Here is a 27,948-nt window from a genome sequence, read left to right as displayed (position 1 = left end):
TACTTACTTCCACTAATATATACATACAAAATGCCAAACTGAACTTTTTTACCCTTGGAATGTGTGCTGTCTTCCAGCAGTTATGCTCCATCTCCATATCCTCCAGTTCCACAACATGAAGACTCAATATTAACACTTTGTACATCCTTTATTATAGGCAAAAATCAAAAGTTTGTTGTTGGGTTTGGTTTTGTTGGGGTTTTTTTAACGAAAAATTAAAAGTAACACTCTGCAATTTCACAGCTGTGGTAGCTTATCTACGGGGGTATCAAACTTGAAGTCTGCTGGGAAGAGATCTGGAGCTCGAGGATAGATCAGCCTGTACGATTGTCTAATCGTAACATCAGCCACACCAGCAATATCACCAATTTCTAAGATAAAAAGCAGAGAAGTGATTAGGTTTTACTTTTGACATTTGCAATGAAGAAACCAGCAAGCATAAATTCTCGAGCAGTGCTACACACTTAGCTTAAATCCTAACTCTCCGGAAAGGCTGGTAAAAATGGTTTTAACGACAGTGACTAATATTTTGCATATATAAGTCTGCCTTCTCATGTGCTGTAATTAAACTTCTGCTATTAATCTTAAGTAATATTTTCAAATTGACAGAGAATCAAGACCGCAGAAGTCATCAGAAGCATCTAGTCCAAAGTCTACATGTGCCCAGCAATATTCTAATAAATTATCATCAAGATCAGGATCTTCATTTTTGCATTTAACTTAAACACAAGCAGAAAGAGCAAAAATCTTAGGCATAGACAAAAAGCAGTAACTTCAGCTAAACGTGAAACGCATTTACCTTACAATGTACAGAGAAGTAAGCCGGCAGCACAGAGCACTGTTTAATGAGCTGAGAAAACACTTGTTTGAGATGCACAGAAACTCTAAATTTATTCAAGATTTAACCAAGTTTGGATTTAAACCTTGAACCGTGAAAGCCTTCAGCATTGTCCAAGGACACTGAAGGAGCATGGAGGCATGTCTCTATCTACAGCAGGCAGCTGAATTTTGTTTCAACGATCACTCCTCTTAAGACACATAATCCAATAGCTCAAGGCGAGCGAGGATGAAGGCGCCGTACTGCTTGGGCTCTACATCACTCACACGCCCAGGAAACTGCCAGCACGACGAAAGCTCCAGGGACTGAATAAGCTGTGATTAGTGCAGAATAAAGCAGCACAACCTGACAGATAAAAGCTATTCTTTACCTAAAAGCAGCTCTCCACTACGAAATTGCTAGATTTTTTAACATTTCTAAACAGGACAAGACACATCAACAGAGCTTCCACAGCCAGCTACCAGCAGTTGGATCCATTTGTCACACCAAGTTCTAACCCCAGCAGCCTCTGCTCCCTTCCTGCCCCATAAGCTGCCCCCACACAGGCCTGTGTCTCTTGATCCCCGGAGGCACATCCATGCTGCTCCAAAGCTCAGGAACAGCCTGGACTCTCCGTCTTTACCACAGGCTCGCAAGAAGTCAGGGAGCATGTACCCATCTAGGCGATTCCCTGGCTGCTAGGGTTTAAACACTCAGCGTACTCTAAAGCCAGAACACTGCCTGCCACTGCCCTCAGGTTTGCGTTGGGAGCATTTCAGAGCAGAACAATGTACACATGCAAATACTAGCACGGGTAAAGTTAAAATTAGGCTCATTTGAATGCACTGGTCTATTGCATTCAAGGATTCAACTCCTAGTGCCAGAATAAAGTAAATTCTGTTTACACTGAGCATAGCCAATTGCTCGATTTTCATTTTAGGGAGTGGGAGATGCTGGTTTGGTCCTTGCTGTGTGCAATGAGAACAGCACTTCATCACTACTTTGCACAGACCTCATCCAAGTTTCACACTAACACTGAATCCTCTTTCAAGCAGCAAGACATGGGGAAGGGAAAAAAAAATGGAAAAAAAAGAAAAAAGTTAAAGACTTACCTTTCTGTGTTCTTTTTTCTGCAGAAGCTTGTGATGCCATGTAAATGGCTGCTGCTGCTACAGAGATAGGGCTTCTCCCAGGAACCAAATCTAATTCTACAGCTTTACGGGCAATATGCGTTGCTGCCATTTGTACTTGTTTGGGAAGACCCAGATTGGAACAGAATCTGGACATGAAGTCTCCAGTTGTAATCAGATCAACACTGGTTTCCAGAGCTTTCAAAATAAGTTTAAAACACCGGCCTATTTCCTTCTTTGAAATCCTGGACACCGCACATATTTCTAAACAAAGAGTAAAAATTTAGCCTTGACAGCATTTACTCCCCCAAAATAATCAAGTTTGATTCTCAATATATTAAGACCCACAAAAAAGGCCAATATCATGAAGGTCACCATCACTAAATAAGCTTCGCACGTTAGTGAAACTTCCGAATCACTTTATCGGTGCACATTTTTCAAAAGGGTATAATTAAGACAGCTTGCTTAATAAGGGAAATTTGGTACTCAATGCCAAAAAAAGCTGCATCCCTGACAGGGAAAAGTTACACATATTTACTGCACAATTGTTGGTTCAAACTCAGTTACAACACTGCCCACCATCCTCCAATCAAAGCAATACCTTTTAAGTTTCACCAACACTCAGAATGACTTTCAACTGCTGCATTAAGACTAAAAAGCTTGAGAGCTTTATTATAAATATACTTTATATATTTATAATATATAAAAAGTAAGACTAAAAAGCCCAAGAGCCTACTAACATCACAAGTATAACACGTGTCCAGACTCCCTCCTACCCTTCCCCAATAAAGGTGAGCTGTAGCTGAGAAGAACCAACTCAAAGTCCAGGAATGAGAAAGCCAACCTTGTACAGTGACAGTCACTAGACCTGTACTTCACAGCAAAATTGAATCTGTATCACTGAAAACTTACCTTTAAATGTTCTTGGAACACCTTCTTGCCTACAGGCTATGTAGAGACAAGCAGAAGCAATAGCATCATTACTCCTTCCCTTCAGGCTCTTTTGCTCATACACTTGCTTGAATAAATTATTTGTTCGATCCTTCAATGCAAGAAGACTAAATTTAATTAACTCTAGGCCATTTAATTAGCAGCAATATCAAAAATTCATGTGCTCATTATATTATGCTAACTAAGTCAATGCCAGAACAATTTAAGGAAGGGAGACATGAACTTACAACTATATTTCTAGGGAGGTTGATTCTGTCTGCCATGTTCGTAATTTCTTTAAAAGCATTCATCATTGCCCGATCAGAGCTGCTCATAGTCCTGCGATTTTGGTACTTTGAATTCCCAAATTCATCAAAACTTGCTGCACCTGTGCCCTGAAAAGAAAAAAAAAATTGTCAATAAAATACAAGCAACTTCCTCCTCATTTCAAGAGTAAACATCTTCCAGCTTTATCCATCTTAATTCGACGCATTCAGTTGCGCAAATAACCATCACTGAAGTAAATCATACAATCGAGCATTGTTCCAAACATCAGGTTCTATACTTTACACAAGTCTCAAATTGTGAGTTGATTTCCAAGGACCACAGATTATGCAGGGCTTTTTTTTTTTTTTGCTAGTGTCACAGTAGTTTAAAGAATGAGTAATACGTAGCCAATGTGTGCACCTCAATACTCCCGTCAGCAATGCTGAGGTCCAAGATTAGATTTTATGCAACCCGTATGTTATCTGGGCTGCATCTGCACTGTGGCAGACTGGCGCCTCAGAAAAACAAAATTTTATGGTCAACTGGAGACCAGTTGTTACAATGATAACTCAAATAGGAAAATGAAGGCATGAGCAAGGACAACATCCAAACCAATGACCTACTCAAAACCTGTTTGATACTGTGCCTGCTAGCACCTGCAAGCCTTAACTGTGGCAAAATGTAAATATCCATAGACTCTGCCTTTGCAGGAAAACCACAGACCATTTAAAAGAAAAGCTTGAGGTCTTAGGAAAAGTAAGAGCCACCAACTCAACCTGGTAACTTCAAAAGAAGCTTCCTAAGTGCCTTTTTTTTTTTGCATCTTACAACCGATAGTGTAAATTGCATACTTCTATTAAATATGCCATCAATTTTGCCCAACTAGAAGGGTTTAAACTGTCTTCAATCGGCCATCAATCTGAAACACATCTAACAAAAAATGCCATGTCAGACCAGTAACAGCTGATGACAACAACGTGGCCTGTAAGATCAGAACAGCAACATCTGTAACTTATATTGCCTACTTACATGTTTACTGCCAGTGTGCGGGGCTACGAGCTCTCTCAGGCAGAAAATACTTCTTCACAATTCCACATCATGAGTAGAAACCTGGATTCCCTGAATCAGCAAGCATTTATTGCTTTCTGGCAGCTTCAAACAATTTAGCTGGGCAGGGACACCCAACATTCATTGCAGACAGATTTGGTCATTTAAACAAGCTGATACGGTGGCTGCTGCAGACAGACCGCTCCGCTGTTCTGTTTTGCCAAGAACAGTAAGCACAAAGCAGATCTAGATCTCTGGCTGACTGCTAACCTGGCTATTCACATCCAGCACTTGCACACGGAGTTCTCAAGTTAAGAAGACAGCAACCTATGAGGACCCCAAGGGGGTACAACGTAGGGCCAAGACACAGCGAACAAAGGGCAGACCGCACCCTAGCACCTCCCTATTCCTCCCAGCTGCCTGGGGGGAGTCAGAACTCATTTCTTCTTTCCTGTACAGTGTTCTTAGGAACTGCCCTTATATTTTACAACGACCTCTGAATCTGTAACCTTTGTGGTGCACATCTGCATTTAATACATGTTCTTTGGCTGACGCTATTAACGCTCGCTCTTGACCATTCTCTTACACTGTCCCACTTCCCTCACCCAAGGACTCCACTACACATGAGCTCAGTGGATACCTCTGCTGTTGAGACCTGTATCTGTCGGCACACACACTTTAATGCTGCTGTGGAGACCGAGGACTCCAGCACAGAACCCTCCCTCACAAGTTTCGGTAGCCCCTTGAATAAGCCCTCTATGACAGATGCTAGAATCCAAGTTCGTTATTGGGCTTTTTTTTCCTGCTCCCTCAAACATCCCCACAAGTTAAAGAACCACGCAGAAAACGATCCTGGCACCAGCACAGCAGAAAGGGCAATCCTACTTCCCTGACTCGATGAACACTATCCAAAGGTCCCCAGCAAGGTTTAAAAGCAAACAAAGAGCAAGAATCAAGCACAACAAACCTCAGGCCACAAAAAGCATTACAAACATCTGCAACACTAGACCTTCCTTTCATAGATTACATCCCAACAACTTCCCTTGGCCCAAGGTATACAAAACACCCAAGTCTCAGAGCAAAAGGCTCCTTCCTGGCCATCACTCAGACCCTTGCTCCCAGCAATGCTTTAACACAGCAGTGTGCATCACAGCCTCCTAGACCAGCACCACGCACAAACTTTACAGGGACTGCATATGCTCATCGTCTTGTAGATGCCAGAAGAGTGACCAGAAACAAAGGCCTATCAACCCTGACAGCAAGGCCCCGGTCCTTGTCTATTCAGGCTTCACAGCAGAAAGTTCTTTACCAGGAAACTGCTCTGTCCTGTGCCCATCAAGTATTCCCCTTCACCACAGGTATCTTCCCTGGTCCATCTACAATGCCTAAATTTATGTATTTATTTTTTTTTAGCGGTTCTCCTAAAACTCTCATTTTTTACTTTCTTGCTGGTACTTACGGATTCCTTTTCCTTTGAATGTTTGCTTATGTATACTGGAAACTACCAATGCAGCTATAGGCAAGTACTGTTAGCCAAAGGACTTTAGCCTGTCGGTATGAGCATTCTCCAAGAGACATACCCAATATACAGCTCACAACTATAAAAGGGTTGGAAAATACTCTTCAGTCTCAACCATCCAAAAAACCCACAGCAATTCTCCCTGCATTTACTATTTTAAATGTACCATCAACTTTCCTTCTGGAGCTTTTCAATTGAGGGACAATGCTTTGTTGGCTTCAGCCCTTGACAACCATGTTTGGAGTCCCTTTTCCTTTACGGGAAAAAAAAAAAAAAAAAAAAAAAACACACAACAAACCACCACAGAAGCCACAGTTTAAACTGAAATCAAACAGATTTTAAGAACTCTGCATTTTACTGTTGTGGCCTGAGATATCTACTCATACCTTCCCATCTCAGCAAGAAAAGTACCTGTCAAAGTCAGGAGTTCCACCTGTTTGGCTTTCAAACAGAGCAGAAACCGCATGGATACACCCTGGAAACAGCCTCAAAAGACAAGAGTGAGAAAACACACTGTCCAGTAAACTGTGGTAATCTCTGAAAGGGTTCAATGGAGGTCAGGCTTGCAGTGCTGGCAGCCAACAGCTTTGTACCCTGGTGTATCCCCTTCCATAGCAGAAAGCAGAAGGATCACCAACATCATTCACATCATTGACTTGGGGTTATTCACAGCACCAAAGAACGCCCCCAGAGCCGGCAGCCTTCTTGCCCAGTACAACCAGTTCATTATATAGTCTGATGGATCCTTCTTTTCCGAGCACCAGCCCTTGGTATCTTGCCACTGCTTATCAATACAGCACTTCTAGATCCAGGCCACACAGGCTGACAACAAGCAGCTTCCTTTCCGAGGCGTCTGATCCAAGGATAGAAGTTATACCAAGAGATGGCACTGGGTTTCTTGTTCAACCAACCTAAATTCTCTTGTAGTTGCAGTCACTACAAAAAGGAACAGGTTAACTACAAAGTGTGACAAAAGACAACTTCTTCCACAAGGTAAGTAGCAAAACTCAGTTTTCTTTTAAATTCATATAAAAGCGTTCTTTATATCAAGGCAGATCTAGAAGCTGTTTGTTCAGTTATTTTTCTTGGATTTTACAGAAGAATTTGAGAGATAACTATAATATTCTGGCAATCAAGCCACAACTAATGCCAGAACTCACCATGTCTCCAACTGATCTACACCGTCACCTGATCAACTGCAGCACAGTATCGACTTTCAGGTACTGTTGTGTGCCAATATCCTCAAGATCTGCCTGAAGAACACAAACCACTTCCACCACAGCCAGCTATGCTATTCACCCTCCTCTTCACAGACAAATTATTCTTTCTTCCAATGCAGGCTGCTGCTGTCTCAGACAGATGGGTCCCTTAAATGCTAAAACCAATTAGGAACTAATCCCTTTGCATGGGCAAAGCAGCCACTCTTTTGCTGCTAGCAGATACAGACCACACACCCCCAGCAGAAAGGAGTCCCAAAGCAGCCCCTCCTGGTTTCGAAGAGGAAAGAGTGACAAAGCCATCCTGTGAAGCGGAACTGGCCCCCTTCTTTTACTACTTCAAGGCAACAGCCAGTCACCAGAAGTTACTGTTGTAACTGGCAGGTAGTTCAGACTCCATTTCTACCTGCGTTCCCAGGAGTTTACAATACATCACTAACATGGCGTGCCATGAGAATTATCCATGTCCTCTTTTGGATTTTCCACAATACGGGTTGGGGGGGGGGGGGGGGTTGGTAGTAGGGGTGTTGTGTGGCATGGATTTTTGTTTTAAAGATTCTATTATCATCTGCAGCTCAAGCAGAAAGGAATACTTCTACTCCTTGTCCCATGTGACAGGCTAAAGCAATCTCTGGCACACAAATTTGGGGTCCACTCCAGGCCATTCTAAGACTGGTCATTAACAGAAGATAAAATCATTACCCTGCTTCATTCTCTGGGATCCATGAAGGCTATTCTGTACCTGTTGGATACTACTTACATTCTTCATTACTACACCAATTTCACCCCTGTTCAGCCACTGTGCATATCTAGGTCAATCCTCATCCCAGCCTATTGCCATCAGGGACTTCAGAAGACTGCTTGAGAAACGTACTATTTCCTTGGTTTAGTTACTTTTGCCGCAAAATTCATGCCCTTTCTGCACTGATAGGAAATTTCTTCAGCATCTTCCGATATAAGCCATTCTCTCCCTTTCAAATGACTGAGGAAAAAAGCAGATCCTGATACAGAGTTCACATCAATGAGCTGACACCCCAGAGGCCCTGCTCACTGGCAAGACAAACACAGGAACTCTCGTTCAGAACACATCCTGGCTTGTCAGAGATTCCCAATTTACTGTAGAAAATAGGGTGTCTCTTCTGTAATTCCTCCCCACGCAAATAAAATATCCATGGTAGGACAGACAGACCCCTCTACATTCTCCAACATGATCCTGGCAGTTCCAGTACTTGACTTTTACTCACAGGTCTCATAGGTTAAATCACACCACAGTGACGTTCCCACATCTTGTCTTCACTGAATGGCCCTCTGCCACACAAGTTAGATCATGCCTATTCTGGAATGTTCTAGATAACAGCAAAACTGTTTCATTAAATGAATGTGCATCTCTGAAAAATTCTAGATTTCATTGAAAACCAAACTTTTCACCAACATTTATGTCTTTCTCTCACTGAAGCTGCTATCCCTCTTGTTCTAAATGTGGATTTGAACCTCCAGAGAGAAGAGGGTTAACACCACAGCTCACCTGGATACAAATTCTATCTTTAGCTGAAATACCTTTTGTCTTTTTCAACAGGAAGTTTCTAAAAGACCTCAGAAGGTCATTCTATCTACTGAATCAAACTGAGCTCCCAGAAACAAACCCTGTATTTACACAGTCCCAAAATGAGACAACAGTGTAAACCTGGAGCAAAAAGTCCATTTAGCTGTCTGTAAAGGTCTGTTTCTGATCTCTATCATATCTGACCAAATCAGTGACAGAAATCCAAGCCCCGAGAACTACAACCTTTCTGGACCTATACAAGTGACATTAGAACTCCAGTGACTTCTACAGCACCACTTCACAGAGCTACTTAGCCATGCCTGGTTTTTTAATGAAGTAGTGCAGAGATTTGTTTGCCTAAACAGAGCCCAGAAGCCACCATAATGCACCCTAAAAATGTAGGGGGCAGCAGTGCTTGGTGTTGTCCAAAACACAAGCATCTACTTGGACAATACTTTGAACAGAAAGATTCTTTTTCACCAATGGTGAAAGATTATCTGTCCATATCAGTACTCACTAGTTGACTTCATCTCTGTGAAGAATTCTTGGTTGAGAAGTATGGTGCACACTCCCCTATACGTATCCATACATATTTTGGTATGTCTACCTCTTCATCCTAGCAACATCACCGGAACAAAAACTTCTGAGAAATCCTGGTGTGCATGTACAACACACAAAGCAGCATTACATTTTTAATAGTTACTTATCAGCAACTGGACCACCTCTCATGAAACATTCAAAAAGTCCACAAAAATCAATTTGGGTCTGGCAGTAAAAAAATGTAACACAAAGTACAATGAAAACTTACCTGGGTCACTACTTAACTAAAGGGAGTGCATTTGCACCATTAATCTTGGTGCAAATTAATCTTCATGGGAAACAGCAAGATATGGCTGTACCACTAAATTTCAACTTAAATATACATTGAATACTTCCTTCTGGAGCACTCTCACCATGAAAGAATTCTACATTTAGTGCTTCAACATTAACAGGAAGAGTATATGTACACCACGCATGTAGATCTCCAGGTCTCCAATATAAATCTGATGCAGATTTTATTACAAAAAAAAAAATGATAATTCAAGTTAGGCACTACCAGCTAGTGAGACCTCAAAACTAAGTATCTGTTATTTCAGAATCATCTTAAACACACACGTTTTGTTTGCCAAAGCATGTCTTTAAAAGATTGCAACACCAGCTTTTCTATTTATAGCCGCTTACCAAAGAATGGCAAGTAACGCCACAACACTGCAAACTTTTCTTTTGTTGAAGAGGTCAGCCCTTTCCTGCTACCCCCAGGAAAGAGCCACATGTTACACACCACTGAAACCTAAGAGTTCAGTTTAAACAAAATTCCTCTGTAAACACATTCTCTAAATAGTTTACCTATGGACATACAAACACGTACATGACAAAACCACTCACATTTATTAAAATTAATTATTTTAAGCATTACCTTGCCAATCATTGTACTCAAGTCACCGTCGCTCAACAAAGGATTCTGGGTATCCCCAACTCGAGACGGATCTTTTGTTGCTTTGTCATTGCTGAAAGTTCTCCACTCTGACCCTACGTCTATGACCCGGTCACCTGAGTTCACAGAAAGCAACAGTCTGCGTTAATGTAACATTTTGAAATATTTCATGAAACATTAGGTTACACAACCTGAGCTCTCCCTTATAAGATGGCAGTCTCCTGGCATTCCCAACTGAACAGTAACTTGCAAGACAATGGACCAAAACTTGGTATTTACACGTTAAGTTGAAGGCAATGGGGAAAAAGCCTGCAACTAGAGCTGCACAGAAAACATAAATAACTGAAGAAATGCATCCAGAATGCAAAAAGTTACAGTTATCCTTAAAGCATCATAGGGTCTTCAACACACACAAGACATCAAGACCTTTATTTCAAGCTTGAGGTCACAGCTGCCTACAGATGTTCTCAGGGCTTAGACAAATGAGCAAGTTATTGTAACTTAACAAGTTCTCTCACATCTGCCATGTGTCCAAAGTGCACATGTGCATTATCTATCATGCACAATCTCATTACGCTGTAGTAAATCACTTCTGTGCACGAGCTCCAGGTCCTTGGTACTCTGAAATACACCACTGTCCTGGTTTCAGCTGAGATACAGTTTATTTTCTTTTTAGTAGCTGGTGCAATACTGTGTATTAGATTTGGTGCAAGAACAAAGCTGACAACACACTGACGGTTTTAGTAGAAACATTACCTAGCAACAGCTAAGTCAAGGACTTTTAAATTTCTCAGGCCCTGCCAGCAAGGCTATAGGGGCACAAGAAATTGGGAGGGGACACAGCCAGGACAGCTGATCCAAACTAGCCAAAGGGATATTCCATACCACAGAACGTCACGCTCAGTATATAAACTGGGGGGAGTTGGCCAGGGCCTGCCAGTCGCTGCTGGGGGACTGGCTGGGTGTCAGCCAGTGACTGATGAGCAACCACACTGTACATCACTTTTGGGTTGTTTTTTTCCTTTCCCTCTGGATTTTATTCCTCTCCCCTTCCCTCTCCTTATTATTACCATCATCATGTTATTTTATTTCAATTATTAAGTTGTTCTTATCTGAACCCTCAAGTTTTACCTTCCACCACCACCCCACCCCACCCCCCCCGATTCTGCTCCCCATCCCACTGGGGCGGAGGGAAGCGAGTGAACAGCTGTGTGGTACCTTAGTTGCCAGCTGGGGTTAAACCATGACAGCCACCTTCTAACCCACTATAATGACATTTTGCAGCTCAATTCTTGTTCTCAAAGGGAGATCTGACCCTGTGCAACTCCACTTACAATGCTTGACAGTATCAATGTGCAATATATACACACAACTGTTTCTTCTTAAACTCAGTCTACTCTATTTAAACTCTTCCAAGTATAACAAAGATTCAGAGTAAGCAGAAAAAGCACTAAATCCAAATTCTCTGAACAAAATAACTTTACTTGCAGTCCTCTATTCATCTCACATTTATCTAAACCAACTTTTCAGATTAAGAAATAACTCTAACCAACATTCTGATGCAGGTAAAAGCCCTGCAAGTCATCACAACAATACAGTCCTAACAAAAAAAAACCAAACACCCCACACATCCCCCCACCACTGGCAGCGCAGTTCATTCTATCCACAGGTCTGGTAAAAGCTTCATCTCAAAGGTGTTGTTTCCAGAACAACACTACAGGAATATTTATTTTTTAATACATGTACAAGAAGTACACTTTTCTTAGTTTTTGCAGTAAAGCAGATTACAGCTCTGTGCAGGGTATCTGAAGAAACTGCAATATAATTGTCACCCTGCTTTGCTAAACTTGCAGAAAAAATTGCTACATTTATCAGTGTTTTAAGCGTGTTGTGAAAGAAGCGTCTGCAAAAAATACGTACCACTGACTGCAAGAAAAATTTCCGGTATGGAAGTCTTAGTATGAAACCACAAAGGGCGATTTCACATGGTGAAAACATAAGCAGACAGAAAAAAGCACTCTGCAAACAATGGTAATACAAGATATGAAGCTGAAGAAAATACAGGAGCAATGGACAGATGGTGCAACTGCACAATTACTTGGTGGGGGGGTATCTATTCTGGAGTGGAATTATTCTGAATGACGGAACTTTATTTTTAACACAGAATATGCTTGAAATTGAAAGCAGCCAATAAACCGTAAGTCGTCACCACAACTAACAAGAATAAATTTAGGTTAGAGGTGTTCTCATCAGTATTTGCTGACATGCTCACAGCTATGCTCCACCTTTATTTGCTGCTCTGATGAAAACCAGGAGGGGGTGGAACAAAAATTATCAAAAACTAGAAGGTTAAGAATACAGCAGCAGAGTAAAAGGCAGCACAGATCCATTCTTTCTGCTACAATGGTCTCCCCTCCTTGCAAGCTTGAATTAGCAGAGTGCTGCTCCTCTAGCTCCTGGAGTCTCTGTAAATATTTGATTCAGTAATGCTCCTTCTATGGCCTAGCAGTAACTTTACTTGAAGACAACCCCCCCAATACTGTTTACAGCATCTAAAAAAAGCAAAATGTACTTAAAATTCTGGCATGGTATAAATAGAACACTGAGTACAGGGCAATGATGTAATATTTTTCCACACAAGTGGGAATGACCTAAATGACTCACTCAGGGATCTGCCTCTTGTGAGTTATGAACCATTCCTGCTCTAACAAAAAAGCGTTATATCACTGCCTGCTTTGGCAAACGTCTTACAAACAGAGGATTGAGACTACTATTTCAGAGTGAAAAAAGATTAAGTAGAACAAATCACTGAATATAAAGCATTCGTGTAATTAAGATGCAGTATGCAAATATCTTTACTTTGCCAGGAGATCTGCTAATGCAGAAGTTTGTCTGTATACTCTCAGTGTCTAATGTAAAAGGTCCTAGGAAGTGCATCCCTCCTTCAAAAGGCTTCTAAAAAACCGTGACACAAGCTACAACTATTAACTAAAATGGAATAGGCCAAAAGGTTTCCATAAATGGAAAATATATTCAACTACAAGCAGCTAATTATCCCATCTGATACCAAAAAAAAAGCGTGGCATTTATTATTTTTAACTCTTCAAAACACAAAAAAAAAGTTGGAACTGTGATGTTATGATAGATGCAATTAAGCCCCACCCTAAGTAATGAAAGAAAACCTTAAAATACTAAACCCTGTCTTACAAAAAGCAGTGTAAGGAATCAGCCTTGAAAACTGGTCCCGAGTTAACATTCCAAGTCCTAAACTGAATTTGCTGGGTCATACACAATGGAAGCACCTGGAAAATGGGTCTGACAGTCAAACATCAGAGTCAAAAAAGTTCCCAATAAGTACCTTATAAAATAGTCTCTGCTTTCTCACATCATTATTATATTGGTTTTGGCAACAGTATCTAGCTCCGATAAGTATGGGAGTGGCTGCATAATCCCTTCACTACTTCCTTTTGATGCAGTTCTTTTGAACAAAAATAAGCTTCACTAGAAAGGTTACATTAGACACTCCTTTATTTAATCTTCATCAAACACACGAGTTCGTCTCCTCAGCTTCCTCCTCTGAAGCACATACCAAAAAAAAAAAAAATGCAGTTTACAGGACCAAATCTTTATGGAACCCATATCCAGATTGATATTCTGAAGCATCTTTCTGAACATACAAGTTTTTCCTCCATTGCCCCATTGCATTTCATAAACTCTTCCAGTATTCAGTTACTCTTTAAAATAAAAGTCTAATAGACTAACACACAGGCTGTAGTAGAAATCCACACTGCAAACTTCACTGACTCAGGTTACCCACCATCTGAAAAGCTCATTTAGTAAAATGCAGAACTGTTATTCAGAACGGAAAACCTCAGACCAAGGTTAGTTTTCTTCACAACTGCCAAATGCAAAGAGCATGAGCTACAGAAATGGAAGAGTAAACTCAGGTCAGTATCAAAAATTAAAATATAATTTAGAACAGCTTTTAAAATTTAGCTTAAAATATCTACATATCAAATTATAAGTTTATTCCCTCCCTAAAAAAAAAAAGTGATTTTTCAAAGGAATATATTTTCATTCAACAAGCCCTGATTTTGCAATTACATTACAGAGAAATAATACCAGCTATTTAAATGTTGCACTCCACTTGCAGTAACACATAACACACACATATTTCGTTCTCTTTTTGCATTTGGTATTATCCGTTATATGAAGACAATATAACTGCAAATTGAAGAAGTTTAATCAAAACAGGAAATAGGATGAAATTCAAGCATCAAGTAATGTTCTCTTCCATATCCAGTCTTGAAGCAGTTTTGAGAAGGTACATTCTTAAGTCTTTTTCAGAGAAGCTCTAATGTTAGCTGAACATTGCATCAAGTTCTACATATTATTAACTAATATTTTAATTCTAACATAAACATGGTATTTAAGTTTATTGTACCAATTGTTTCTACAGAATGGGCCATTCTTACAGTTAGGTAAGGAATCTGCTGCCATCTAGTGAGCACATACATTAAGACTTTTAATTAAAAACATTTTCAATGCCAAATTGAAAAAATGTAGAGAGAATTACAATTAATTTCAGTCAACTTCTTATTAACTATAGTAACGAGGTGCTGAGACAAACTACAATGAAAAACCTAGGTAGCAGACTACAAGCTGAAGAGGATGACAAAGACACATAACTGCACAGAGCCAAGCTCAACTAAGCATTCTCTTTTCCAGGCAAACAGTGCCAGCTCTCGGCCTCTCCTCATACAGAAGATGCTCCAGTCCCTCCATCGCTTTCCCAACCTTCTGCTGGACTTGCTCCAGCAAGTCTCTATCTGGTACTGAGGAGCCCAGAGTTAGACACAGTACTCCAGATATCTACTCTTCCACATTCTATTTATTAGCTTACACACTGCCCCATACAGTAGTACTCAACTTTATAGCTTCCAAAATATAAACTGAACTTTTTTTGTTTTCAGTTTTAGAACTTCTGTTTAAGACCAGATGTATTAGACGTTACCAAAGAATAAACTCCTGGGGCGGGGGGGGGGGGGGAAACACCCATGGCCACAATTTTAGTGTGATAGCTTTTTCTACAAAATTTCCAGCCTTTTGTAAAACAGCAACTTTTTTTGCAAAAAGTTATCTTGTTTTCGATATATTGTCAACATGACAAATGTATCATCACCAACAGCAACACCAGCCTATTCACAAGACTCAGCTGAAATAATAAACAGAACTAGAAAAGGCTTTGAGATGCTAAACAAAACCAAGTAACAAAAAAAAAACCTGACAAAAAAAAGACACAGAAGACTTTTGACTAGTTTCCAGACATCAACAACATCATACTAGTAGCAACAGGCAATTATGGATTTAAACAGACAACTTAGTACTGCAGGTAAACCACTGTTACAAGAGCAAAGGCTTAGCAGCTCCTACATATCAAAATGATGACAAATGCAAAAGGACTTCCAGGCTTCCTAAGCCATCAACTTATTGTAATAGAGGAAGCAAATGAGTAGACATGTTTAAACAATCCAGTGGACAAGTCTGGTCAGTTGAAGTTACACCTTTCCAGGACTTGTGGTCTTTGAAAGACAAACAGCTCAAGTACTTGTGAAGGATGCTCCAAACTACAGAATCTCAATGAAAAACATTGTGCCTGATCTACACTATATCACAAAAATAAGAGGCTTTTGACTCTTGCATCCATCAGGGTTGTTCAGATTATTTATAGCCCTTATCTGCCCTAAATCACTCTGCCAACTTGACACTGAAGTAAAAAATTTACAAAAAACATACCTTAAATTGGATGATTCAAAATGTTACTGTTACTCCACTAGACAAATTAGCACTTCAACTAACAGAAGCATTCTTCACAGCAGCCCTCAAACACCTTCGGTTCCCAGCCCAGAACCCACTAGAGTCTCCTCCACCCTCCAGGCGATTTCATGCTAGGAGCAGTACTTATCACAGAGCCTGACAAAAGATGCCAACTTTTGACATCCGAAGCCTAGGTTTCCACTGTGACAAGCATTCTTGCTCTAACAACAAGAACCATCACCCTTGTCTTTAAAGTTGAAGTGGGTTAGACTTAACACAGACTATTTGAAATGCTGACTCAAGAAGGCTAGCAAATGACTTTCCTAATATTACAAATTCCCTGTGTAAATCAAGCATCCATGAATGCTCATGCAAAAAAAAGTCAACTACTAAACTACCAGCACCCTTCATTATTAGCTTTCCTGTGGATGCAAAGAGTTTTACATGCAGGGACTAACTTTTGTCAGATACTTTTCAGTGCTCTGGACACCCAAGTACAGTAACCAGATAAAAGCTGCTAATACACTTCCATACCTAAAGATTTTTTCCTATTTCAGTAATATTTTACATTGAGATTTCACATTTCTTTTTTAAGTGTTGATAATACACTCAAAAATACTTAACCAGGAACACACAACCCAAAGAAAAAAGATTTTCCACCATTTGGAGGTGTAAAGATACTAGAATAGATGTAACTGCCCTCTACTGCAGTCAGAAGTACTTAAGCACCTTCTCCACTTAAAGGATACTACCAACTGCTTTTTAAAAACAAACAAAAAAAGAAAATTTTCTTCGGTTTTCATAAAATCACCGTCTATGTATAAATGCAATCAACCTTATCCCTAATAACAGACATCCTGAACAACGGACTAGCCAGAGGGGCAATTGTGAAACCCCTTCCTACTCACGTGCTATATCATAGAAGAAAAAAATATCTGTGGCACAGTTAAATCTTATCTATCCTTCACAGACCATACCTGAATTTAAGACGCATCATTTAGATCACAACCTTTTCAGAAGCATTAGTGTCTTGGTTTCAGCTGGAATAGAGTTAATTTTCTTCTTAGTAATTAGTACAGTGCTGTATTTTGGCTATGATGTGAGAACAATGTTGATAGGACAGATGTTTTCAGTTGTTCCTGGGTAATGTTTATACTAAGTCAAGGACTTTTTGTTTCTCTGGCCCTGCCAGCCAGAGGGCTGGAGGGACACGGGAAGCTGGGAGGGGACACAGCCAGGACAGCTGACCCAAGCTAGCCAAAGAGGTATTCCATACCATATGACATCATGCTGAGTATATAAAGTGGGGGAAAAAGAAGGAAGGGGGGTACATTTGGCATTATGGCATTTGTCTTCCTGAGTAACCGTTATGCATGATGGAGCCCTGCTGCCCTGGGGATGGCTGAGCACCTGCCTGCCCACTGGAAGCGGTGAATGAATTCTTTGCTTTGCTTGTGTGCATGGCTTTTCCTTTACCTATTAAATTGTTGTTATCTCAAACCTTGAGTTCTACATTCCTTTCCAATCCTCCTTCCTATCCCTGTGGGTGGCGGGGAGTGAGCAAGAGGCTGTGTGGTGCTTGGCTGCCGGCCAGGGTTAACCCATGACAATCAGCCAACCAAATATTCTGACAGAACTTTGTAACAGCCTTACTGCCGATCATAAGCTATTGAACCACTTCCCTCAAAATTCTTTAACAGAACACTCACGTATACGTAGAACACAGAATAAAGATCTGAATATAGGTCAATCTGATTCAAAGCTTTAAGCAAGTTGATATACGTCCAAGAAGTCTCACCAGCTGAAGACAGACTTCTGTTTTTTTTTAAGAAAGCTGTCCAAAAAGACTCCATACAAGAACACTGTTCTCTAAGCCATATTACCTGCCTACTGAAGCAGACAGAACTAAACAGTTAAAGTCACTTACTACATGCTGAAAATAAACCTCTCACTGCTTCAACTCCTGCACACACAGACAACATTTAATGAAACTATAGAATAGTTTAAGGGAAGTCTTAGGTCAGGAAAGGCATTTCTATCTAGCCGAGACACTACACAGCCACACATGCCACTAGACTCATTCTTAGCCCCCTCTGAAATTCAGCTCACCGCCTTGCTACATCAAGAAAATTCAGTGCTTTGTATTCCACTTCGATTCTGCTTTCTTCAGCCTCTTCTGGCATATCAGCTGACTTCCAGCCTTTTTTACTGCCTAAAAGGTAGTAAGCAAAATATTTGCCTGTCAAGAAAGAGGATTTACTAGCCTTGTGTTCTTGAACAAAATGCTTCTCCCCTGCCAAGTCTGTCTGAAGAATGAGATATGGTCAACGTTTTAAATGAACACAGAACTAACTACTTCTCCAAACCCCAAAAACCTCTCTTAGTGAATTCTCAAGGCAGCACATGAACAATCACTGTACCATATATCCTAGAATGATTTGAGAAAAGTATGTATAATAAAACACAAGATTTATGACAGCAAATATACTTGGACAGACTAGTAAAGTTTCAGATGCACATCAATCCAGATTAATACCAAGATTCCATGGATAACTGCAATTTAGGTCTCTGACTGCCTTTCACACAAAAGGCAACTAGCAGGAGGAAAGGTTAACAAGTTGGAAACAGTTACCATGAAAAGACAGAACACAAGCTAATCCAGGAAAGGTAACGGTGAAAAGGCAGATGAGTTTTTAGTAGACTGAAGCTGTGTTTTGAAGCAGCAATAAAACAACCACCAGCTTCAGTTATACTGGACATTACAAGATTTAATTGTTTTAATACTGGACAGCAAAACAGTACAGTTCACTTAGAACAAGCGACAAATGCTGTGCAAATAATAAGCATCCTGGATTTAACTTGAAATTTCAGTCTGAGACACTCAGAACACCCCCTACGAGTACAAAAACCCTTTGACTGAAAATCTTTCTCAAAATCCCAATATACAGCTCTGCCTAAGACATGGAATTCAACTGTTAGAAGAGCTCCTCCTCCTCCCTCAAACTTTTCTACTGCTTCACCCTTTCAGCAACAGACCTTTATGGCTGAGGTTGCATTTATCAGTGTTTAATTAAACATTAATAAATGCAACCTCAGCCATAATACTAGTTATTGATTTCACCTCATACTCCCAGAAGACTATGCACCAGCTATTTTATCCTATGACAAAGTTTTACATTTAATAAACTCACACTCTGTCCACAAATGTGAAACTTTAGTACTTCCCCATAGCAAGCAAAAAAAATACCAAGTGGAAATACTTAGTTTAGTCAAAGACTCTTTACTCTTATTTCGCTTAAAGTGTACTAAAAAAAACAGCGAAGTCACATCACCATGTACTTTACAACAGTAAAGTAAATGCACAAATTCATCATTAGCCATTCTGTTCCACGTACACCAGCAGTGCTCTGCAGACACCAAAAACACAGTATTTTCAAATAAACATTTAATACTTCTCTGGCTACAGAGTACGTTGAGTCTTTGGGGTTTAACTATTCTAATTAATCCTCTTCAGTGATAAAGGTCTTACTAATTTTCAGCCAACCTCAAAACACATTCTTATTGAGCCCTGTTCACATCAGCTACACATCATGACCTATATAAACCTTGAAAACACAAATCCACAACTTTTCTGTGTAAAAGCAGGAAATTAAATCACTACTCTCTTAAGGGAAACGTGTATCACCGAATCTGTAACAAAAAAGTAGGAAGTGTTCTCATTTGGAAACAAAATGTTGTCTTCACTCCTTTAAAATGCTCCTACTTCACACACGTCTCCAGAAAACAGACATCAAGAATTGGATCTGGTTTTCTCCTGCTCTAAATTTCTTACCAGACTAGAAAAGAAAATGCTGAACGTTCACATTTCTGTTTGGTCATGCACTCTTCAATTATTTATCTTCATCTGATTTAATTGGTTTTCCAAACTAGCTGCTAGATACCCTAGCTAATGAATTGGACACATGCAGGTAAACCAAATTGCTGAAGGAAAGCAAGACAGAATGAGAACAATCAACACAAAAATAAATGTTGAAGCCTTTTAGCGATAAATCCATAGAAAGACCTACTTAAAAAAAACACTGAACTCTTAAAGAAAAAAAGACTTTTTACCCTACCAGTAATGCTGGCTGTAAAGGACTAAGACCATTTTAAACATATTTTAAAAATTCAACTCAGCAAAAGTTTTTATAAATATTCTAATGATTCTGTTCATCAAAAATGCTGACAACGTGAACTAAAGGAATCTCCAATGCTGTTGATTCAGAAGAGACCAGAGAGTAAATCTCTAAAGCAAGAACACCTTGTGACTAGGCAACAGAAGGCGCACCAAGTGAGACTTCTAATAAACTCAGGTTCTAAAAAATGAAATGTATTAAGCAAAACCTTTCCCTCTTCTCCTAAAGCCAGAAATATCTAAAAAGTTATGAACTGATCGAGATGGGCTTTTCTAAGCTTTGGTTCAACTTTTATGGCAGCCACACAAAGACCTGAACATGGACCAAGCTACTTTTAAGCAGTAACTTCGAAGCCTATTACTGTATTTCAATTGGAAATATTGCTGTAGATATTTGAATTTTTAACCAGCAAATGTATTACAATTCACTTATCTTTACCAGATTTTTTTGCAATTTAAACAAGCCCTTCTTTTAACAAACCAAGTAACAATCCTCCCTCTTGCCTTTTACATGGTTTCATAATTTTAAAGGAAACTGGTACTCAAATATTTTAACATTTACTTTACAGCTATACAGAAGTTTGCTTTTTGCATAAACAAGATGCACATATTTTAGTCACCTGGCTAAATTAATACTGCTTTTGCTGCAACTTACTAAGGCTTTAGCTTTACACTAACAGCTGTATGAAAATTTTTACTTGGGTGCAAGACAAGAGCCAAAACAAAATCACCACAGTCTAGGAGACAGGATTATAAAACTATCTGAAATATTTAGCACCACTGGATGAATCACCTGAATGTGTACCCTCAAAACAAAGATTTTCTTTTGGTCATGGCATGTTTAAAAAAATAATTTATTGAGTTAGGTTTAAACAATCATAATATGAGCATGAAAAGTTTCCCAGGCAAAAGGAATATAGTAAGATGCTCATCCTAGAAAAGATACATAAAAATAAATATGCAGCATGTTCTATGACAACGTGGTTCTCTCTCCCACTCAAAGACAATTCCTAAAAGGCCTTTAATTTCAAATATTCCCTTATACTTAGAAATATGTTTTAGCCTGTGGAAGTTCTGCCACATGAATAGAGTAAAAGAGCTCAGCAAAATTCAGAGGAAAAACTGCATATTTACTTTGGATAATATTAAAAGCCTTAGGAGAAATAATTAACAAAAACAGGTGCTGGCAAGGATATCAAGAGAAATCCTTTAGGGCAGAAGATAACCTCTAATGGCAAACAGGGATTAATTTTTTATTTTTTTTTTGGTAAGCAGACAAAGAGCTTTTATTACATTTCTTATACTTGCCTGACTGAAACAACAGTCATGATTAAAGACAGAATACTGGACTAGACAGCACAATAGTCTAATTCAATATGGCAACATATTTTAAATTTTCAATCTTTAAAGAGAGTTATCATACACCAGTTTTGTGGGAAAACAATCTACATGCACAATTTTAGTTAAATACAATTCCTAAAAATACGAATAGCTACTTACCCACTACTAGTCCACACTCAGAACAAATCATATCACCAGCTCTGTAATCCTCTACTAAAATGGAATCTGGATGATTTGGGCAAGTCACTCTTGGAAGTACATCCAAACTAAGGAAAAAAAAATTAGAAGTGTTAATTACTTTTAACCAAGCAGGCTGCAAATCCAAAAGCCTAAGAGTTCCTTGCTGAAAAGAACACTTTAGTAGTACAGAATTTACAGCGACCTGAATGATAAAACGTTACCCTAAACAACTGAACTTCACCTTTTAAATACTGTAATAATACATTTGACAATCAAGACTTCAGATCATCTTAAATTCCAATTTTTTGTGATGTATCTTGTACCAAAACCACTTCAAATTACAGCATGAAAAATGTAAATAACAGACATAATTAAGTGCAGTCTAATTCACAGTCTGTTACTAAATGAGGATCCCCAAGAAGTTTGTGGTGATTGTTTCATTCCAAGTGAGCATTCTCACTCGTCCCAATCAGGTCAATGTTACTTACCAGGTCCTTATTCAGGAAGTAGTACACACACTATGTATCAGAAAATAGCCGATTCTACCACTGTTTTTTTATTTTCATGTATTTGAAGAAAAAGTCTCATTTTAAATTAAGCAACTCATTAATTGTGAGACCTTCACAAAATACAAGCAGCTCGTGAAGGGGATTATGTGACAACTGCTTCTTATAACAGGCATCCGTCTCGCATGCATCTTCAGGAGTTACAGCAGATATAAAAAACTTCCTATAAAGCATTAGTTCTATTTAACACAACAGCTTTTAGCTACTGATTACAGTAAAAACTAATTGCTTTCAACCAAACATTTTAAAACCAAACACCAAATTCAAGCGAATTCTGTTAAAACTGGTCATTTCAAAATTGGAATAATAAGTATTTACAATTGGGGTCCGTATATTCAACAAAGCCATTCTGCCTGAGCTAAAAAGCAGAGAAGGTACAAAAGCTGATAAAATAGAATTTGTTGTGAGTACCCATCAACCTCGATCTGACCATGTAAAAAAACCCCTTCTAATCCTTTCAATTGTAGAAAATATCCCATTGAAAGTGTAATTAATCAGAGCTTCCCCCCTTTCAGACTAGTCCATTATTTCAGCCTATATTAATTTTTACTTTTTAGGTGTTTCTGATGAGTGAAAAAATAACAAAAAAACCCCACCACCAAACATTTTAATCCAGTGACTGTCCAGAAAAATATCTAAAACTTGAAACCAAAGTTGAAAACCAACATCGCTATTACTATTAAAGCCTCCAGAAAGAACATGCACACACAAGATCTTCAGATGCAAATTATGTTCAAAATACTACATAAAAGCTCTTTAAATTACTTTCCTTCTCACTACTCCCAGCCAGTAGTTTCATATGACAAGACAAAACTGTTGACAAAGCATGTGAAGCCACCTGATGTTTGTCATTACGCACATGGCTAGTGACACACCGAGCGAAAGAAAAAAAACTAAAATCAAACCCAGAGGCCTGAAAGCATGCTAACATTGTTTTGTTTCAGACTTTACCTTCGCAAAACATTGTAACAATTAGCTTTCCTATGCCAGTTCTGACCCATTTACTTGGCCGTATATTTTGCACTCCTTGTAACATTACAGCTTCAGCATGCCGAGCCAACTATAGCAAAGGAAAAGGCATGGCACGTGTGTGAAGGACCGTATCAGCAAATAGCTGCCGAGTTGCAGTAAGACACTGGGAAGCACTCCCTGCATCCTAGGACAGGTTCTGCAGGAGTAAGAGTCGCTCCACAGCCCGCTCCACGAGCCATCCTTCATTCCCGACTCGAAAGAAACCCCCAATGCACCTCCAGGGAAAAGGACTAATTCAGAGCCCGAGACCCGCTTGGCCACTGAACGGCGGCTGGTACGGATTTAGAAGCCTAAAAGCTGCTGGCAGGACCCGATAATCTGGAGCCACGCCAGGGAGCTGCCACCTGGGCTCGGAGCGGCGGCCGAGCGGCACCGGGGGCTCTGCGCCCAGGCGGTGCCCGCCCGTGGGATACGGCGGGAGGCTCCCGCTGCCCGCCTGCCGGCCCCGCACCGCGCCCGCTGCCCGCCGGCCCCCTCCGCCACAGCCCCGCGCAGCGGCACGGAGGGACGGCGCTGCCGGGGCGAGAGCTCGGCCCGCAGGAAAAAGGGCTCGGTCACGAGCGCCGGCATACCGAGCTCACGGTAACGAGGGACCCCGGAATTGAGTCACAAACGGCCACGAAATCCCCTAACGCGCTCGCTTCCTCTCGGAGCGCTACCGAGCAGGAACGCCGCCCCAGCTCGGCCCCCGCGGCGCTCCCGACCTCCGGCCGCCCCTCAGAGGCCGCTGGCCCTGGGGGGGCCCGGCCCGGCCCACACGGGGAAGCGCAGGGAGGCCCGCCCCCCGTCCCCTGACCCCGCGGGAGCCGCACGCAGCGCGGCCCTGAGAGACGCGAAACCCGAGAAGGGCCGGCGCCGCCGCCAACCAAGCCGGGGACAGCGGCGCCGGGCAAGGTCGGCGTCGGCCGCCGGTTCCTCCCCGGGTGGCGGCGACAGGGACAACGCGGCCATTTTCTCTCCTGCGCCCCGGACAGGAAGAGATGGCGGAGACCCTCCCGCCTCCCCCCTCGCGGCCCTCCTCCGCACGGGCCCCTCCGAGCGCCCAGGCCGGCCTCCCGTACCGGCTCGTGGACGCCATCTTGCCGCCCTCCTGCCGCCCTCCTGCCGCAGCGCCAGTGTACAGTCAGGCGGCGGCGCGTCGTTCCTGCTTATATAACGGCAGCGGTGGGCGGGGCCCGCAGGCGCTCGCTACGGGTCGCGCGAAGGGGCAAAGGGACGCGAAGCGGCCGGCACCGCCCTTCCCGCACGGCCTACGCGGGGGCGGGGCTGCGGGTTGGGCCCGGCCCGGCCGGGGGCGACTGGCGGAGCGGGGCGGGCTGCCTGCCTAGGGGCAGGGCTCGGCCGCCAAAGGGAATGGCAGGTGCGAGCAGGGAGCCAGCCCGGGGCCCCTGGCATCGAAGGCGGCTTAGGGACCAAAATCTTGTTATGATGCACGAAACGGTGCGGGGTGCCAGGGGCGGTGGGCGCGGGAAGCCGCTGTCACACTCCTGCGCTGCGGGAGGCTGAGCTGGAGCCTTCCCCTTCGCCCAGCCGCGGCCCGCTGCCCCCCTGCTGCCACTGCCCCAGCCCCTGGGACGTGCCCCCGGCTCAGCTTTTTCTGTGCAGACTCCATCAGCTCGGTGAAATACCGCAGAAAAGGAGTTTAAGCTAAAACTGGCGGGGTTTGCACAGAAATGTCTGGGGCACAACATGATCTTGGCTCTGGAACTGAGACCAGTCGGAGACCGGTTCCCAGAAAGGGTAAGAAAAGACAAAGTTTAGTTCCCCCTTGCTGGCATTGCCTGCTCAGCTGGTCTGATTTGCTACTTGGTTATTCAACCAGGAGGAAAACCTGGCCCTGCTGCAGGACCCGGGCAGCCCAGCTGTGACTCGTTGAAGCCCCTGGCAAACGGGCCATGCAGGCTCCAGCCCCACGCAAGCAGACACACACACACACCTGCTGGACTGTGCGTTTCCCATGTTCCCCCGCAGACTCCTGCGTGAGATGATCAGTTCTTTCTGTCTCTCTCCCTCACACCCACCCTGGCAGCAAACGTCAGACCAAGGGAGAAACCCACAGGAACTGCTGCAAAACCAAAGGCCTCCAGCACTGGATTTCAGTCCAAACTGATACTCCAAGAGATTATCCATATGCAAAACTAGTCTGTATATTGAGCAGTAACAACAGGTTTTCAAGCCCAAGCTGTAAAACAGTGGAAAAAACCCTATTCCTTTGGAATAAGCCTTTCCTCACTGACAGAGAGAGGGATAAATAGGACAGGAAGGTCTACGGATTTTGGAAAGTGCCATTACTTCAGTGCTTTGAAGTGCTCAACATTGAAGTCTCTGAACAGTTGTAAATTGCCTATCTATTAATCGGATACAAAGGACTGTTCACATCACTTAAGACCGCATCTCCACTATACAGCAAGAGTATGTTTCAGTTTGCTAGCTCAAAGGAGGAAATCCAGCAAGGTTGAAGACTTCTCTTAATACTTGCCAATATTGAGTCAAATTCATTAACACACAACTTTGACACATTACAACATTAACACATAAACATTTTTCTGCTGACTGAAATGCTGTGTGCTGGTTGAAAATGAGCTAGTTTAAATTTGCCAACACATTACTTAGCTTATAAAAAATATATAACATTTGGAATAAAAGCTGAACTATTAGAAGATACAGATGCTAAGATACAAATGTAAAGCTTCTCTCTTGCCATTTGCAATGATCTTTTTTACAAAGGAAGATAATAAACCCAAAAGATGAAATACTAATAAAAAAAATATCACTGTAACTGTCAATGCGAATACAGCATGCAATATCAAGTTTCCCCATAACCTCTGAAATGTGTATGTAGCAGTGTCTACAACAGACGTGCCTCATCAGCACTGTCAGTCCCATCAAGCTTTCCAGGTTTGTCCTGGCTTCTCATGATGCAAGGAATTTTATAAAATAAAACTTTGTAGCAATAAAGCTTAGCTTGTATAGATGTTAAGTTGCTTAAGCTGCACAAGATGAACAAACACGGCGTTAAATGTTTGCAAAAGAATGTACGGAGATAACAGGCAAAAGAATGTACAGAGATAACAGGCAGTCAATTAGAACGGAGCAGAACTATAGAAAGCGGAGGTTAACACTGGCTTACACCAGTTCAGTAGTCCGGCTCTGAAGAAACAAGCATTTAGAGCATGTGTCAGGACCAAAGGTAAAAAGTTCAAACCTGAGGAAGACCTGCGGCCTTCATCCAAAACGACCACCAGGAGATTAACAACCACCACAGTAGAAAACTACACATGCACCAGATAGAGGACTTACCTAATGATGTAATGTAAAATGATGAGGGCATTAAAGACTGCCGGCAGACTGCCCAAATGTAATGTATGCTATTGCTAAATGTATAAATATCTTTGCTTTGCAAAAACAGAGTGAGTGAGTAGGGTGGAGTGATCCCCCTCACTCCCAGCGCTGAATAAACAAATACCTGCTGCTCAGAGATGTGAGCCTGTGAGTAGTTCTTGCTACCAGGCAATTTTTGGCTTCACTCATAATCCATTCTATGAAGATCTGCTGGCAATCACTGTCAACAACAGGCCCCTCCTGACCCTGTTCTCATTAACTAGAACGGAAAGAGTTTAATTTCCACCACAGAAAGACAATAATTTTCAGAAATGTTGCAAAAAATACGATAGATCTTATCTCAGCATTTCTTTATTCCCTATCCCCAATAATTTTTCAACCACTTTGTCTACAAGCAGGAGGGGAAAAAAGCAGTTGATGTGGCAGATGGGAATACCACTATTAACAGTCTCTGTCAACAACAGATCATTTTAATAACTTATGGAAAGTTCACCTTGCTGTCCCCAGCTGTATGTTCTCCCACATCACTAGCTACAACGATAATCCTATTTTAAAACTTACTTAATTGGTCATTCTGGAGTTTCTTCGAATTTCACCCAAAGTATTTCATGCTAGCTAATGTTAGTAATTAAAATATGTAATTAAATTGCAATTCTTACATTGCTAATGTTACCAGCATCATTTCAACAATAACGCAATGGGATATTCAGATGCCTTTGCAAACACAATGAACAGTACATTTAATGAAAACAAGTCACCAATTCTTACTTGTACGTCTAAAGGTCCTTTGTAATGGTTTGTTGATTTAGCCAACGGTTTTTTGTTAAAATAGCAGATGCCAGTCAAATGCCTCAAAGGAGCAAATGAAGGAAACAATAAATAGCCAGGGCAAATGAATTATGCTTGGTATGTTAATTCATCTCTGTGCTGCATCTTATGTGTTCAGACATTTCACTAAACAGAAAGATTAACACATTACAGCACCTGAACAAAATAGGAAAAAAGAAATTTAAACTACTCAAGTCTAATACAATGGGTCGTATAACATGAGGGTTGTGGTTTAACCCCAGCCGGCAACTAAGCACCACATAGCCACTCACTGGGGGGAGAATTGGAAGGGTAAAAGTGAGAAACTCAGTCGTGTGTTGAGATAAAAGCAGTTTAATAATTAAAAATAAATATTTTTTTAAACTTAAAAGAGAACAAAAATATCCAAGAGAGAGGAAAATAAAACCCAAGACAGACAAGTGATGGAAATGAAAACAGAACAATTGCTCACCACCAACAAATCAATGGCCAGCCAGTCCCCAAGCAGTTGCCCCCCTTCAACCTTCACCACCACCCAGTTTTATTCCTAAGCATGACATTTTATGGTATGGAATATCCCTTTGGTCAGCTGGGGTCAGTTGTCCCAACTGTGAACTGTGTCCCTCCCAGCTTTATGTGCACCCCCAACCTACTCACTGGCAGGGCCATCTGAGGGACAGAAAAGGCCTTGACACTGTGTAAGCATGGCTCAGCGGTAACTAACAGCAGTTATCAATACAATTTT

The 27,948-nt window shown here is 41.3% G+C and overlaps 1 protein-coding gene across 1 annotated transcript; it reads right to left on the bottom strand.

Moving 5' to 3' along the window:
- Positions 1–129: 129 nt before the first annotated feature.
- On the bottom strand, positions 130–24,242 carry GTF2B (general transcription factor IIB). Its single transcript, XM_040611112.1, has 7 exons — positions 24,116–24,242; positions 21,436–21,542; positions 9,927–10,060; positions 3,126–3,272; positions 2,860–2,989; positions 1,930–2,211; positions 130–371 (listed from the first exon to the last, which is right to left on the bottom strand). The coding sequence occupies exons 1-7, from the start codon at positions 24,130–24,132 to the stop codon at positions 238–240; spliced, it is 951 nt and encodes a 316-aa protein (XP_040467046.1). The 5' UTR covers positions 24,133–24,242; the 3' UTR covers positions 130–237.
- Positions 24,243–27,948: the final 3,706 nt, after the last annotated feature.

Source organism: Falco naumanni, chromosome 11, assembly GCF_017639655.2.
Source record: "Falco naumanni isolate bFalNau1 chromosome 11, bFalNau1.pat, whole genome shotgun sequence".
NCBI classification, from domain to species: domain Eukaryota; kingdom Metazoa; phylum Chordata; class Aves; order Falconiformes; family Falconidae; genus Falco; species Falco naumanni.
The sequence above is the reverse complement of the archived record's forward strand: the minus strand, read 5'-3'. Positions and strand labels throughout refer to the sequence as shown.

What these genes read in the sequence shown, in the direction of transcription:
- GTF2B (XM_040611112.1), bottom strand. An exon ending in TGAGTACAATGATTGGCAAG is followed by an intron (nt 3,273 to 9,926) that starts GTAATGCTTAAA and finishes TTTTCTTTTCAG; the next exon opens with GGCACAGGTGCAGCAAGTTT. An exon ending in AGAAAAAAGAACACAGAAAG is followed by an intron (nt 372 to 1,929) that starts GTAAGTCTTTAA and finishes TTTTTATCTTAG; the next exon opens with AAATTGGTGATATTGCTGGT.